This window comes from Euwallacea fornicatus, chromosome 19, assembly GCF_040115645.1.
Source record: "Euwallacea fornicatus isolate EFF26 chromosome 19, ASM4011564v1, whole genome shotgun sequence".
In the NCBI taxonomy this organism is placed as follows: domain Eukaryota; kingdom Metazoa; phylum Arthropoda; class Insecta; order Coleoptera; family Curculionidae; genus Euwallacea; species Euwallacea fornicatus.
In genome coordinates, this window is record NC_089559.1 from 3,236,753 (window position 1) to 3,252,611 (window position 15,859).

Below are 15,859 nucleotides of genomic sequence, written 5' to 3' on the forward strand. Positions count from 1 at the left end.
CAAACCGAATATTCACAGCTTCAAGATGATGCTCTATATTTGAGGGGACCAACTCCTCAAAGTGTATTATGAGTTGTTAATACTACTGACACATTCGCAGGCGATCTTCATCGCACGCAATTAATGCATTTAAACCAAGCATTAAAAGACAAACGGCCTCAATACATGGAGAAACGGGACAAAGTAATTTTTTAGCATGACAATGCTCGATCCCATGTTGCGAAAGTGGTGAAGACATACTTGGAAACGTTGAAATGCAAATGCTCACCCCACCCGCCGTATTCTCTAAGCATTGCTCCCTCTGACTATCACATGTTTCGCTCAATGCAATTTTACGAAGAAGTAAAAAATTTGATCCATTCGTAGATCGCTTCAGGAAATTATCAGTTTTTTTAATGCGGGATTCATACGCGGTCTGAAATATGGGAGAAACTAATGGCCAGCGATGAACAATACTTTGAATCATAAATGTATAATCAATTTTTTACAACAAAGCCTCGAAATTCAAAGAAAACCGCCGGAAGCCAAACTGTACATCTACAAATATGTTTTTTTTTTAAATATTCCATCAATTTTTATTAAAAAATGTCTCTTAATATTTTATCGCTAAGTAGCAGTTTTCAAGTTAAAAAATAATTTCTCATTATTGCGCCTACCTAAAAACCGGTACACGTTTCCAAGTGCGACTTTTTTCTTATTTTTTAGGAAAAATTACTTTTATTTTATTTTGGAAGAGGTAGAGATCATTTTTTATTTAATGCAATATGTCTGCAAGTTAACAATTTTGACTAGAAGAGGAAAAAGGGTCATGTGATAACGAAATGTACTATAATCCAGTACTTTATGTAAAAGTAGATAAATCAATATAAAATAGATCTAAAGCAAATGATAAATATTTTATGAAAAATTTTCAAAATTTCAGCAATTTTCCTCGATATACTTTTATTCAAAACTGTTTTTCAAATAGGAAAAAAAAAATTAAACACTATGTATCTCGAAAACAAAACGATTTCAGACCCAATTTTATTCGATCTAGATATTTGTTTTTATGAGTGTTACATCTCCTACAAATTTGTCGGTATGTTCATGAAACAGTCTGCATAGAAAAAAATATATTTCTAGCAGATTTCTTCTACTTAGTTCTCGTTGAAGCTCTATATCCTTCAAGCAAGAAAAACAGGGAAAAAAGTATTTTCTCGGGTGAAAGTGCATGCCGTTCTATGCTAAAACTCGTCACACACCCCCCAAAATCTCTTCCTGCTAACTTAATTTCGGTGGAAAATGTTGTAATCAAGAGGAAAAATGTGCCCACATGACACATAAAAAAATATTAGGACAGATAAAAATGGTTATTACATTTTCTTATGACACATTTAAGCCGCACACTGATCTTGCTCCCCTTGTTAAAGGTAAAAGAAGACTGGAAATACGTGGCAATGGTTCTGGACAGGCTGTTTCTGTGGATATTCACACTGGCAGTACTTGTTGGTAAGTTTTTAAAGTATTTTTTTCCGTGTGATAAGTCCAAAGTTGCGTTTTATTTCAGGTACTGCAGGTATAATCCTGCAGGCGCCTTCTTTGTACGACGATCGAACTCCAATTGATAAGAAGTTCAATGAGTTTGCCACCACGGTAGTAAGATGTCCTCCGCCGTAAAGAGGTTGCCAAATCCCCAGTGATATACATATTAAATCTAATAATTGTAGGTCTGTTTGTCATTTTTGTGTTGTGTTTACTAGTGCCCAGAAATGTACATTGATGTTCAGAAATGTACATTAGTGTCCATAAATGCACATTGATGTTCAGAAATGTACATTAGTGTCCATAAATGCACATTGATGTCACATTAGTGTGAATGTATGTACACTACTAATCACTGCCGTGGGATGATGATCAGGCCTGATGTATCGTTAGGTCTTACGAAGTTGTATCATGACATTTTATCCGTAACCACGAATAAGTAGTTTTAATATCGACCTAACCGTTTTTGCATATTTTGTTTAGTACCATACAGAGTGTGTCCTAAACATACGGCACAAATTTAAGGGCATATTTCTTGGGACAATATAAGAAAAAGAAATGTTTCTCTCGAGATGCAGTAAGTCGACTCGATCATCGTGGTCTGCCCATGGGAATTTGGGTTGTCGAAAACGGACTTAACTCAATTCATGTCAAGGAATATCCCTTTAAACATGCGCCGCCAGTTTGGAAAACACCATGCATACAAATGGTTAAGTGCCGAAAACATAAAGCCTTGATAAGTTTAACTGGGAGAATAACTTTCATAGAAGCGTTCAAGTTATAGTAAAATTTCTGTAAGTTTATTTGTTTCGATTGAAATTATCTGCCAGATAAAGTTGCCAGCACTTTGATTTTCTAGCTTTAAGAGAAGCGGACATTTGAGGTTGTGGGAAGTCTTAGTAGAACGGTATTAAAAATTAATTTTTATCCTAAATGTTTTCTAATTTTGAGCCAATTTAACCAAGTAAAAAACTAGATATTTGTCACAGTCAATAATATTTTAATGTTACAACTGCTGATAAACAGTGTGTCTCAAAATAATGCTCTCACTTGATGCTCAGGAACTAACATTTTTAACGTTTAAAATGGTATGTGAACAAACAGCAAATGAAAATAACTGGTTATTTTCTTTTGAAAAAACTGCCAAATATGGGGATATTTGAGTTGGGAAATACTGGCAAATATAACGTGCAATTATTATTGAAAATAACTGGTTATTATGAAATATTTGGTTGGCGGTAAACAGTAATATGTGAATATGCAGGATGTTGCAAATTAGTAGGCCAACCCGCTAACCACAGATTATTTGAGAGGAATCAGTCAAACTTTCCTTAGATGACTTTTTTCTTTGGTACTTTATACTTACTACACAGTGTTGAAGTTAGTAAAAAGCAATGATTGTGTTAATAATGTCAGTGTTTTATGACATATTTGAATGAAAATTTGCAATAATGCATAGTTCGATTAGGCGCTCTTTTCCTATAATTTGAGTAAAAATTCTAAATGAAAGTAAAAAAAAATGAGGAGGCCATGGACACGTGTCCCCCCTCCCAAACTTTTTTTGCGCACGCCACTGATGAACGTGTTTAATTTTTTAAAGTAAATGTTTCTATTTATATCTTAATTTTTCTATTCTCGTAAATTTTAATTTATCGCTTACTTGAGAAGATATTCCAGCATGTGACCTCTCAACACATGATGTCCATTTTCAGTTTGTATCAGGGATTTCTCTACAAAAATAATTTTAGTTTCAAATTTTTTTCTCTAAATTATAGGGAAGTTGCGTTTCATCGAACTGTGCATCATAGCAAAATGCCCTTCAAATACATCAAGAAACACCCAAGTTATTAACAAAATTCATTTGTTTTTAACATTTCCAACACTCTATATAGCGAATGTAAAAGGCCAAAGAAAAAAATCGCATAAGGAAAGTCTAATTATTTTCTCTCAAGGAATCTATGGTTGGCGGATCGGACTACTAATTTGCAACACCCTGTAGAGCCGTTGTTATGTGGATAGACAGTCAAAGTTCAGAACATCAGGAAACGCTGTGTTTTACGGTGCAAAACAGCTAAAAATAGCTCACGCACAAAACTCGGATGTCTATCAAAAGTGCTGAGGTGTAACTAGGTGGAAAATAGAAAATTAAACCAGTCATGGGACATGTTGTATAGAGCATTTTATCTTCGTTATATTTATGGCATTTAAAATTTAAATAAATGAAAATATTATTCATAGACAAACATACAACCCCCTAAAAGTGTTATATATCTCAGTAGGGGTATGCAGTGTATACCAGATGTTTTTTTTTAATCGTTATTTAACCTGTTAATATCATGTTCGTATCATAAGTAATTTAAAAGAAACATCTGAGCATACAAGGAAAAAGAAAATTTTACCAAATAGTGCCATAATCTTTCGGTTACCCATATTTGTAACGCGTATACACATAAATGTTTATAGTTAATCTCATATACAGGGTGTCCAGAACAATGCTGCACTGGAACGCACTATGAGGTGCCAATATGAGTGAAAAGCTATTTGCACATATTGGGCGAAGAAATACTTTTACATTTATAGATATTAAAAAGGCAAGGTGCGATGCGCTAAATTTTAAATTGGACATGCTGTATATGATTTAATAAAAAGCTTTTCTAGCCATGCAAAAAATTGGGAGCAATCAATATTTGGTTGCTTCGGACTTTCTGCTATATTATAAAGCACAAACAAAGCCCTAGTTTTAACAGAATGTATAGATTAAATAGACTGCCTAAATAACTTAATAACGAAAATGGGAACACGTTTTCCAGGGTAGATGTTTTCTAGATAACTTCAAGAGTATGCATTAACAAACAATCACAGATACACAGACCATTTTATATTTTTTAAACACGATAAGAAATATAATTTTTTTAAATAATATTCTGTGTATGCTTGTGATTGCATGCATTTTTATTTATTTATTGTTTTATTTTATTTATTACTTATATTTAATTATTTTAATATTTTCATTTGTTGAGACTTAAAAAAATTAGTTTTGTTACTTAAACATTCGCTTGTTTGTTTTTTTTTAACCAATTTTCTCAAAAAAACATTACATTCAAAAAAAGGTGCACTTTGCATAAAACATTTGTTTACCTGGATCCACTTCCAATTTATCAAGTTATCTGGAACAGTGTCTATTCTGCGTTTTGTACATAATAGAAAAATATACTGTGTGTTAGAAACTAATATTAAATGGTTTGTAGATAAATTATTATTAAAATAAAACAGTTGTTTCGTGAAATAAAGAATATAATTAATAAGTAATGACCTGTTTAGAGTTTAAGATGAATTGTTATACCCAAAAATACAAATTGTTGCATGATTTTTTAATCTTGCTTATACAACAAATAAAAGGAATAATAAAACGAAATTACTTTCAGTCCCTGGATTCATTTAATTATCATTTAACGTGCCCACACGTGTTTCAGTTATACAATTTTCCAAAATATCCGAAATAACACTGAAACAAAACATAAATCTTATTACCAACACCCATCTAAAAACCAGCAGCATACAGACAACAACCATCCTTTAGTTCAATTAATTTTAGTTTTCTTTGTCATTACCTCCACACAAGGGCCAAAAAACAAATTAATGATCATCATCTACTGGTATTATTACTCCTCTTCGAACCCATCTAAGCCTTTCATACAAAATGCCCGAAAGTTATGTATACTGCCGCCTATCGGTCAATGCCTAGAAATCCTATAGAAAAGAATACTGCGTTTCTCTTCTATTATTGATTTTACAACTTGTGTGATTTCATCCGGATTTAATGTGATTTCTGTCAATACTTTATCTTAAATATAATACCTTATTTCTTCCGGGTTTTCTGATCCCTTCTCTCACTCTAACCGTCATCCATTTTGTCAAAAATTGAACGTCGACAATCACTTGAGGCTCACTATTTTGAGCAGGCGATTCTACTCAAAATTCGCGAGTTTGGGTAACTCGTATGACATTTGAATATAATCTAAAGGAGTTTCGCTTTTTTTACCGGGTGTTTCCTGAATTTGCGGCGCAAATTTAAGAGATCGTTCTCTGGGTCAAAACAAAATGACTAATTGATATAAGTTTATGTCCGGAATCGCTTCATTTCGAAAATATGGGGTGTTGAAGTTCGAAATGAAATACGATTTTTTTATTATTTTCAAAAAAAAATCTTAGACCGATGTTTGTGCCTCATTCGGAAATTGTCTTCCCAACTTCTAGGATTTTTTTTAGTTTTAAGATATTGGTCGCGTTCAAGGCTTCGTAACTAATATACAGGGTGTTTCCTAAGTACGTGTAAAAAATTTAACGGCGTAATCCTCGACTGATTTTGAGTCAAAAATGTCTAATTAACATATGTCCGCATATGCCTTGTTTCCAAGATACAGGTTGTTGAAATGTGACAAGAAAAAGAGATTTTATTTCCAAAATGACTCAATTTGGGTGTTTGAATTTTAGAAAAGACAATTTTTTGGGGGAATGCTTTAATGATTAATTATAAAAATTGCTAAAAATGACCACCATTACTTCATAAGAGATCCTGTATCACAAAGACGTTGAAAGAGGTTTTTAAAGGTTTGGTGGTTGGGAGCTTGGTGGTTTGGAAACCTTTCCATGTAAATGCGCCTCGCTGCCAAACACTTACCATCAGCAAGGCTGTAAACAAAAACCATATTTGCCATTTCTTGATTAGTGCAATTAGGCATTTGAAAAATTTTCAAAACAGGTATAATCTGATTTTTGGGACACAGAACTAAATTCTTTCACTTTAGAGAGTAAAACATCAAAATAACACTGACTATCTTGTTTATAGTAGTGGAAGTAGCAAACAAAAATAATAATAAACAAGTTAGTAAATACCACCAAACCTTTAGAAACCTTTAAAACCTTTTTCAACGTCTTTCAGTCAACACCCTGTATCTTGGAAACAAGGCATTTGCGGACATGTGTTTATTAGACATTTTTGGCTCAAAATCAGTCGAGGATTACGCCTTTAAATTTTTTACACGTAATTAGGAAACACCCTGTATTTTAAATGAGACATCCAGAATATTACTACATTACTAAATTCTACGATTCATTACGAACATTTTGAAATATACTATACTTCTTACGGAGAACAGGCGAATAATCCCAGGATTCGCGAAACTTTAAATGTTGAGTTTCCGAGAAAAACCCGTGTGTTTTTTAGAAACATAAAATGAAACAAGATGCACAATTTTATCCTCTTTCGACTCCTCAGACAAAGAAGCCCATAGTCCTTACAGTTCCCGAGATATCGCCACTTGAAGAAAGGAACTTCAGGTAAAGCCTCAAAGAAAACCAACTTTAAAACGATTTTCAAGGGGAAAACCATCACTAAAGAGGACTTAATAGAATGAGGGATTTTCTGTTCGTTAATGAGAGCCTTCCCATTGCATCATATCCAAGAATCGCATGTCACACGTGCATCTAAAAATAAATTAGCCAAACCCAGAAAACTTGGTCCGAGCCTGGTTCAAGGAAACTTCATCCAGAGTTCAAGCCGAAGTACAAACACGCGCTTCTCTAATGTGATTTGTATCGTTTTAACGCATTTTATTCGTCGTTCAATTTATCTGTCAACACACTGTACTAATTAATTTTATCGATCTATCATCAGTGTCCGTCAAAGTTTCATTAGTTTTAGTGCACGGTGTCGTGATGTTGCTGCTTGACGCGCAAAAGAACACGCAAATTTCAGTAGTTGATTAGTAAATCGGGACGAAAATGAATCAGGATCAATGAAGTGATGATCAGGTCTGAGCAGAAGAATGTGAAATCTGCAGTGGCATGGGCGGGATCCGACATTATCATCAAGATCTGCACACCTTTTGAGCAAGAAAGCCTACCAGAGTTCGTCGATGATGGTCAGTGAATATAGCATGTAAGCAAACCTTGAATTTCAACCCCTCTTAAAATGAAAAATATTCAAAACCAACGGAAACAGTTAAAAAGTTAGTTTGAGTCTACCAAACTTTATTCTTTAACCGTCACTTAAAGATCCAGATACATGACTTTGGTGGCAGATATGGAACCAAAAAACGCCAAAGCGGTGGCCACACTCACCACTGCGGTGGTGGTACCTGACAAACTGACAATGGTGCCCATGCACATGGATAAAATGAACTGGGCGAGGAACACCATGCTGGATACTATAGCCACATCCGTGCCAAGACCTCGGATTTGATGGGTGATCTGCCCTTGGCCCTCTTGGTTTACCTCAAACTATAATATTTTATTGCGGCGGTGATTAAAACCGCCCTTAAAACGATTTTAACTCACCACTCCCCTTGCGTGATAGTGGGCAACGATTAAATATGGCATAGTAAAGAGGGTGGAATACATCACCCCTGCGGTACCACTGAAAACGATCACCCCGGTTTTGTTCCTTGTCAAAGCCATTAGGAACATGCCAGTTGAGTACGTCAACAATCCTCCGACGTATACCTTTTTAGCCCTAAAATAGTGAAGATACAACCACAATTACTGTGTAATCTGAAGCAACATTAAATTCTCTGGAAATTGAAACTCCAATAGGTTAGTTCAGGTTAACCACTAATCCGTATCGATCTGATTTTGGTCCCACGCACTATGGAAAATGGGAGCTACTGTTAGATGCTTTTGAACAAAATAAGGCCAATTCGGGTTACTGCAGTATTTTTAAATCACAGTGGCGTTTTGAGTGGAGTGGCTCGACGCACAATGGCGGAGCACCATGTTTGCAATTAGAGAAAATTGAGTAAAACACATTTTCGTTACCAGTATGTCCATCAAAACAGGGCACTGCTTTACTATTTTTTCCAAAAAAAAAATGAACTCGTTGTAGTTAAAACCCCAGTGGCGGATGGAGATTTCAGAACTATAATACTTAAAAACGCGCTTTTACAAGAAATTGCTCAGTTATTCTGAACTATGCAGAATGTTGCCCTCGTATTTAGATGTAAATTTGTAATAATCCCTACTTTTTCTTTAACCATACATACCCAAATTTGATTATCAGCTTTTCGATCATGGTGGAATAACAGGCGCAGGATAGAGAATACATGGACATCCCCCAACAGCCAAACCTCACTCCTGACTCGTACAGTTCTCTTGAAGTAGATCCTTCAGGGGCCTAAAAAACTGTTAAAAAACTCGTTGCGTATTAAAATTACATACAGTGGGATCCCCGTTAAACACAGCTTCCCCAACAAAATCAGTGAAGTAGAGGGAGTAGCAGACATGCGCCATCCAACAAAACAAGTTGGTCAAGCAAATCATCCTAATAGAATTGGGCATGTATATTATGCTTTGCAAGTAGACTTTAAGAGAAGCATTTGGGTCTGAAGCAATGCTTTTCCTCCTCGGGGGAGAAACCTGATTGGTACTCTCCACGGACCCGTAACTCCTTTCCGAATTATTCCCTATAACATCCTCTTCAAAGCTCTTGTTACTCGTCCCTCTTTCTTCCTGATCTTTCTCCGGAGATAAATCTAGGTTTGACCTCAATTCCAAGAGATGCAGCGGCATCTCCTTGAAACTGCTCACAGTATAGCTAACGCATACTATGAAGATCACAGTTATAAGAGTGAAAACTGCCCTTACGTGACCGCCTAACAGTTCTCCTATAAAGATTGTTTAGATATTAACAAAATCAAAAATAAAACTTAAGTACCAATAATGGTGGCATCCCAGTTGATCCCTCCTAAAGCATACCCCATGAACCCACCCAGCCCTGCCATAATAGTGAAAGTGCTTAGCCCTCTTGCATGGTCATCTGACGTGGTCACATCGAGTAAGTAAGCTCTTGAAGGGCTCTGACAAGCATCGGCATCAAAATCAAGTAAAACCGTTCCTAGGATTGTGAAAAACACTCCCCACGGGTGGGAATTGTTGTATTTGGGATACTCTGGACCATCACCCATTACCCACGAAGCATTGTTGGTGGTAGAATTATTCAGATCATTCGGCACAATCCCCACCTTAGGCCATAGTCTTGGACCAACCGGCTTTGTTAGCAAATTTCTTTCCACCGGACGTTGGTCACCCATTAAATAACCGAGCAATTCTCCATTAGGCACCAATATCAAACCTACAAAAACTTCACCGAAAAGTCCTTAAAAAGTGCTTCTACATACCTAAGAGAACGCCCAAAGACATAGCAATTATAAAAGGTCGCCTTCGGCCCATGGTCAAGTGACAGCGGTCACTCAAGGACCCCAATATGGGGGTGAGACAAAATCCCACTAAGGGGGATAATGCCCACACGAGAGTCATGTGCTGGTGTTGCACTCCAATTTGCAGCAATGTGGGGGATACAAAGGCGGTTTCGGCAGCATAAGAGAACTCAATACCCATTACTGCTGCTGAAAGCCTGATGAGTTCTCTTCGAGTCTTGAGTCTAAATAGATATATATGTAAACCGTCTGAGTTAGTATCTCCCTAAATTTGCATAGTTTCTTTTAATTCACTTTTCTTTTCATATATTTTTTTCTCTTTCTTTTCTTTTCATATATTTTTTTCTCTTTCTTTTCTTTTCATATATTTTTTTCTTTTTCTTTTCTTTTCAATTTTTCGTTCACGCTTCAGCTTTAATTTTCATTCAAGTTTCACTTATACTCGTTAATCAAGTTTTACCACATTTTATGTCTTGATATTTTAATTATTTTTTTTTAATTTGGTTTAATTATTTGTTACCCTATTTTGTCATCGAATTATTACAGCCTACATATGAATACGTGATATGCAGTTGTGCATTAATTTATGGTTAAAAGCGTGGTGTATTGCTACGAAAATAATTAAAGTATCTCAAATTATGAGAAAGGTCAGGCACAGGAAATAACAGAACATAAAAATTAGGCACCAGAGCAAGTTTTTCTAGTTCCAATGAATTGAAATTAGCCAAGATACTCATCAAATTTTTTCTTTTTTTAAATATTATTTGCATGTCTAAATAACTATCGTATGTTTCAGTTAATTGTGGGGTACTAAAATGTCTGCTAAAAACTAATACTTAAAGTTTCGCTAACAACTCACCTAAAAATATGCGAATAATCCTCAGGAAAATCCTTTTCATGCGCCTCAGCAGAACCACCGGAAAGTTTATTCACAAGCCACTGAAAAACCCCCTGGGGGTGTCTCTCTTTCCACAAAAGGTAATTCTCCTGAAACCGATCCCTTAAAGCGTGAAGGTACCCTACCAACCCTTGGTACTCATATAATTTATCGGACATGTCTATTTCTGCATTTTTTAATAATTAAATTCACAAAACTTAGTTTTGCTAGTTAATTAAAAGGCTCTTGTGCCTTGATTTAATAGGAGGTCATTAAGCAGAACAGAATGTAAGCAAACTGGAGCTGTCCCAGGAAGAATCTGTTGGCACTATAGAGCACAGCACTGAAATTGACTTAAATTGGATTCTTTTCATTTTGCCTCTAACTTTAGAACAACTCTGGCAGCCAATTTCCAGGATAAATAATCCTGTTTTCCTCGGTCTTGCGCCGTTTATACGTCAAATAGCATTATTTGAAAACAGGCAATATTGCCCTTTTTCCACGATTCAAATGGCAATGGATTTGCGTAAATTCACTGCAACTGGATTTCTCCAATATAAAGCAGACTACCCCTAGGTCGCAATAATACAATTACGTTACATCCCTAGGGGGAATACACTATAGACCAATTATTTCAGTCTTATCAGAAGTGCTAGGGAAGCCAAGAAAACTTAAACCAATTAGGATTAGTTTCACTGATCACAGAACCTTGATATATCGAACTTATAGGAGAGAATTCTATAATTGACACTCAATCGTCATTCTTTTACCGCAATAAACTAATTTCTCCTCAAAATATTTTAAAGGGTAAATACCTTTTTGTGGACATCGTGTACACTTTGAGTCAATGAAATTACAAAGTAACTTAATAAATTCCATTTAAAAATTACTCTCAACCTGAATATATTATGAAATATGCATAATTTGAAAATATTTAGAGATCTATGAGGTGGCTCAAAAAAGCGTAACTTCCAAAAGTTACATTTTTTTTAATGACACACGCTGTATTTGAATAGCCCATTGTATTCTAATCATAATTATGAACTTTTATATATATAATCGAATATGTCTATCTTTTATGGTTTAGAAGATTTCGAGATTATTGACCGAAAAGTTGTCATTTTCGAACACTCATTTATTGACATGTATCACCTTTCATTTTTATGGGAGAGTATTCATATTTATAATGATGAAAGTGAAGGGTCAGGTCAATGTTTGACCAACTAATCATTTGAAATAAAGACCGAAATCTGGTAAACCGTAAAAATAGATAATTTTACGGTTTAGAGATAGGTGGATTGGCCGGTACGGCCCAATTTTGTGACCTGCAAGAAGTCCTGACCTCACTATTTCTGACACAGACCTTTGGGGCCGTTTGAAGCAATTAACGTTTCAGCAACCCATTGATAATAATATCGACATTTTAAAACAAATAATTTTAGAGTTATTTCAAATGATTTTACTCGAGGAGATAAGAAGTTATAATCACATTAGACAGCAGTTTGAGAAATGCGTCGAATACGGGGAAGGTGTGTTTGAATAAATAATATCTACTAACTTTTATTGTGAATTACTTATAAACTATTTTGGAATAGTGGAATTTTGTATATAAACTTTGGGTAGGATTTGAAATCTGTTTTTTTTACCATTTTGCTTCAAAATGAGACATAAAGGTAGTTTACTCTTCATAATATTTCATGTGTTCGTAGTTTTTGGGCACCCTGTATAAAAAAGTTCAAAAATATCTTCGTAAATCGTATTTTTTCGAGAAGCAGAAACTTTTATCAAGAATGACTTTTTGTCGAAAAACGACATTTTTTGTCTATTTGTCCTCTTGGGCCCTCTATCTGTGGGCATACTATATATAACAAAGGTTTATAATAATGACTAGAATACAATAAGCTATGCAAATACAGGGTGTACCATTTAAAAAATATGACTTTTGAATTTCATAATTCTTTTAGCCACCCTGTAGTTTTCTAAATATTTTTAAAATATGCATATTTCATTTCCGTATCACGTAACATATTTGGTGTGAGAGTAATTTTTAAATAGAATTGATTAGATTAGTTTCTAATTTCGTTGACTCACCCTGTACAGTAATAGACAAAAGTATATAAACAAATGATTTTCACAAAATTTTTATTATGAGGACTTTATTGAAATTCCACTTTAACTATAAAGTTCTATGATGATGACTTAAAATTCAAACGTTTACTTTTATATTTTCCTTACTTTAGAGCATAAAAATTAATCAATTGATAACTAAAGGATGAAATCATAAAAAAATCAGAAACTTTTAACACGAAAACACTAACTGGACTATTGAAACTAAAAATTTTTTTTCTATACAAATGAGTTAAGTTTAATTTTGGGTAGCGTAACCATCACTTTAGATCATCGCCTGACATCTTGGCATTAATTCCAGAAGTTTGTTGCGGTAAGGGGCTTCAATATGTTTCCATTTTTCTTTTAAATATGTAAAGAGTTCATCCTTATTTCAGTGGTTTCTAGTCCTAATCAGTCCCTTCAAGTGGTCCCACATATTGTCGATAGCAAGTAAATCCTGTAAATGTGATGGCCATTTTAAGGACGCGTATTTTTTCATCATAAAAAATTGTTTTGTCAGTTTCGATGTGTGTTAGGGGTCGTTATCTTGCTAAAAAGAGTAACGTAGCGGCATATGATCCTCCATATATGGTAACAAGATATTTTTTATTATATCTCTATACATCAATTTGTTCATGAAACGACGCAGCGGACCTATTCCAAGTTCAGAAAAACAACACCAAATCATCACAGATTCACAGATATGTTTAACGATAGATATCATATACTTGGGATTCTCACCAACAAGTTAAGATCATTAAAGTTTTTTTTTTATTTTTAATTTTAACTTCTGTTGACATATTAGTTACCCCTTCAGCGGCAATTCCATTTTTTTATCTGTCCTGCAGTTTTAAACGGATATTTAGTTGAGATAGTTTTGACCAGCCTAATTTTTCTACCTCTAAATTTTCTAGGCTGACCACTCCTCCGGGCTGGTGGATAATTGCCCGAACTGCTTTATGTCTGATATTTAAAGATTTTATGATATCCAATTTTGGCGAACCATCACTATGCAACTAAATAATTTTAGATTTAATATCAAAACTAATATAGGGTCCTCTGGTCATCGCAAATCACACGTATGAACCGAGTAACGAAATTTTAATAACGTTTACTCAGCAAGCAATCAACATGAAATGGCAGTCTATAATTAATTGTCCAAATAAAAAACTAAATTCTTTTGATAAACCTTTTTTGCAATAAGCTTAATATAAATAATCTAAATATACTTCGGTCTATGGTCAGAGAATTTATTTATAAAGCGAAGAAATTGAAATTCATTTTATAGATGATTTTCAAATAGTTTCTTATTTGTCTATACAGGGTGTCTCACGAATACACGCCTTTAGCCGTATATTGAAAACTATGCCTAGGTATAAGTTAAAATTTAAGTATAATACTAACGTAGAGGTGATCTATTAATTAAAAATATCTTCGTAAAAATGCCATTTCCTGTTATACCGGAAATAATGGAAATAAATAAAATACCCTCTATATTATATCAAATTTCAATTCTGCTGAATATTATGGCCATTTTTCTTGTATAATGTTCTATACCTAACTTTTACAGTTTTCGAGATGTTCAAAATTTTACAAAAAAAAAATCACACTTGTAGCCAGGAATGTATTTTCTAATAATTCGCAAATTCCTAAGCGTTTTTCAAATAGATTTTGCACCGTTATACAAAATGCTTTACTGGCCTCGGATCAGTTCGTTAAATCATGTTATTTTTAATGCAGGGTGTTCAAATAGATAGCCCAAAATTGCCATTCAAAAATTGTAAAAAACTGTAATTTTTTAATAGGAACCCCCTATTCTTTGAAAGAATACATATTTAACATAAAAAATAAACACCACTTTTAATTCAGTTGTCTATACCCAACCTAAACGTTTTCATTCCATTAAAAAGAAACACTTTTTAACGTTCAGTACTCTACTTTAATTATGGCGGCACACGTAAATTATACAAAAGAAAATGATTTTAATATGTTTATTATTTATGATAAATGTAACAAAGTATTAACCGGAACATGGCATACATTTGATATTCGATATTCAGGAAGAACGGAGCCATAACTAAGTCCTTAAACGCATAATAGATAATTTTAAGTAAAAATATTAAAACAGGGTTTCAACTATCAGTATCAGGAAACCGACACTTCAATTAAAGTAAAATTTAGATATAGGACGTCAAACATTAAAAAAATTTCATAATATTCCGCAAAATCGAAATTTGATTTAATATACAGAGTGTTTCATTTAAAATGAGCGAATTATCATTCACTTCCGGTACAACCGGAAGCGGTATCTTCATTAAAATATTTTTAATTAATATATCACCTCCAATTTAGTATGTCATTCAAATTTCACAGTTGTCTCAGCCATAGTATTCAAGGTATGGGGCTCATATTCTTGGAATACCCTGTATACTTCTGTCCATTACTGTAGATGCTACAGAAAATAACTTGTTTTGAATTGTAAAGGCTGCATTATAATGGACCTTAATTGAGCAGAAAATTGTGATTTTTTTTTGTTAATTTTTAACCTAACAAATTTTCTTATTAAGTAAAAACTAATTGTAGTTAACTGCCTTCAAATAGCCTTAAAAGGGCGTCTATGGCACCCCAATTGATAATATACCTTATCGTGTATTCGTTCTGCGATTTTACCAATTCCCCGGGAGTTAGTTTTTTCGTTTGTGATCTAAGAGTCTTTTCTTAGATTAGGAATTAAAAAAACAAATATAAAAGAGAAGAAAAAAGTTGGATACGGAGAAAGGTGGACAGAACATGGGAAAATGGAGAAGGAAAAAAATTAAAACAAATGAACCGCAAAAAAACATAATGAAAAAATAACTAATTTTGTTGTATATTAACATACAATTTTAGGGATGGATCGTGACCGTAGTGAAAAATAATTATTTATTTTGAAAATAATTTATTATTTAATTAGTTACGATCTGAACACGTTGAGTGAATTCGGCAACCACTCGAGACTTAAGACTTAAAACCTACCCGTGCTCGTTTGATTCCCTCCCTAAGCACCAAAAAATACCATCGTCAGCAAAACCGGGAAATCTGTTGGTCTATGTTATAGCTATAATTGATAAGCACATACAACATTTGAATCTCTTCCGAC

At 34.0% G+C, this 15,859-nt stretch overlaps 2 protein-coding genes and 1 long non-coding RNA gene across 7 annotated transcripts in view; 1 reads left to right on the plus strand and 2 right to left on the minus strand.

The window, feature by feature from the left end:
* LOC136345282 (acetylcholine receptor subunit alpha-like) overlaps positions 1-4,945 on the plus strand; it is a 156,100-nt gene extending 151,155 nt beyond the window's left edge. For 2 of the 3 annotated variants that reach the window (XM_066293418.1, XM_066293419.1), the window contains exons 11-12: positions 1,410-1,488; positions 1,547-4,945. In XM_066293418.1, coding sequence (XP_066149515.1) covers positions 1,410-1,488; positions 1,547-1,656 — 189 coding nt within the window. In that variant the 3' untranslated portion in view covers positions 1,657-4,945. The remainder of the gene's footprint in view (positions 1-1,409; positions 1,489-1,546) is intronic. The other variant, XR_010733117.1, reaches the window with a different exon arrangement.
* Positions 4,941-11,413, minus strand: lovit (loss of visual transmission). Of its 3 annotated transcripts, none has more exons than XM_066293417.1 (8): positions 10,998-11,413; positions 10,594-10,939; positions 9,696-9,958; positions 9,233-9,649; positions 8,737-9,182; positions 8,562-8,692; positions 7,861-8,035; positions 4,941-7,803 (listed from the first exon to the last, which is right to left on the minus strand). In XM_066293417.1, exons 2-8 carry the CDS (start codon positions 10,788-10,790, stop codon positions 7,573-7,575), a joined length of 1,860 nt encoding a protein of 619 aa, XP_066149514.1. In that variant the 5' UTR covers positions 10,791-10,939; positions 10,998-11,413; the 3' UTR covers positions 4,941-7,572. The 3 variants fall into 3 exon arrangements, 2 of the variants coding, with proteins under 2 accessions (XP_066149514.1, XP_066149513.1); XR_010733116.1 differs by having other exon boundaries at positions 5,804-5,824; positions 6,579-7,803; positions 10,594-11,413; XM_066293416.1 differs by having other exon boundaries at positions 10,594-11,413.
* Positions 11,414-12,739: 1,326 nt separating this feature from the next.
* On the minus strand, positions 12,740-13,851 carry LOC136345209 (uncharacterized). The gene is made up of 2 exons (XR_010733106.1): positions 13,620-13,851; positions 12,740-13,562 (listed from the first exon to the last, which is right to left on the minus strand). It is a non-coding gene; the product is annotated as an uncharacterized lncRNA (long non-coding RNA).
* Positions 13,852-15,859: the final 2,008 nt, after the last annotated feature.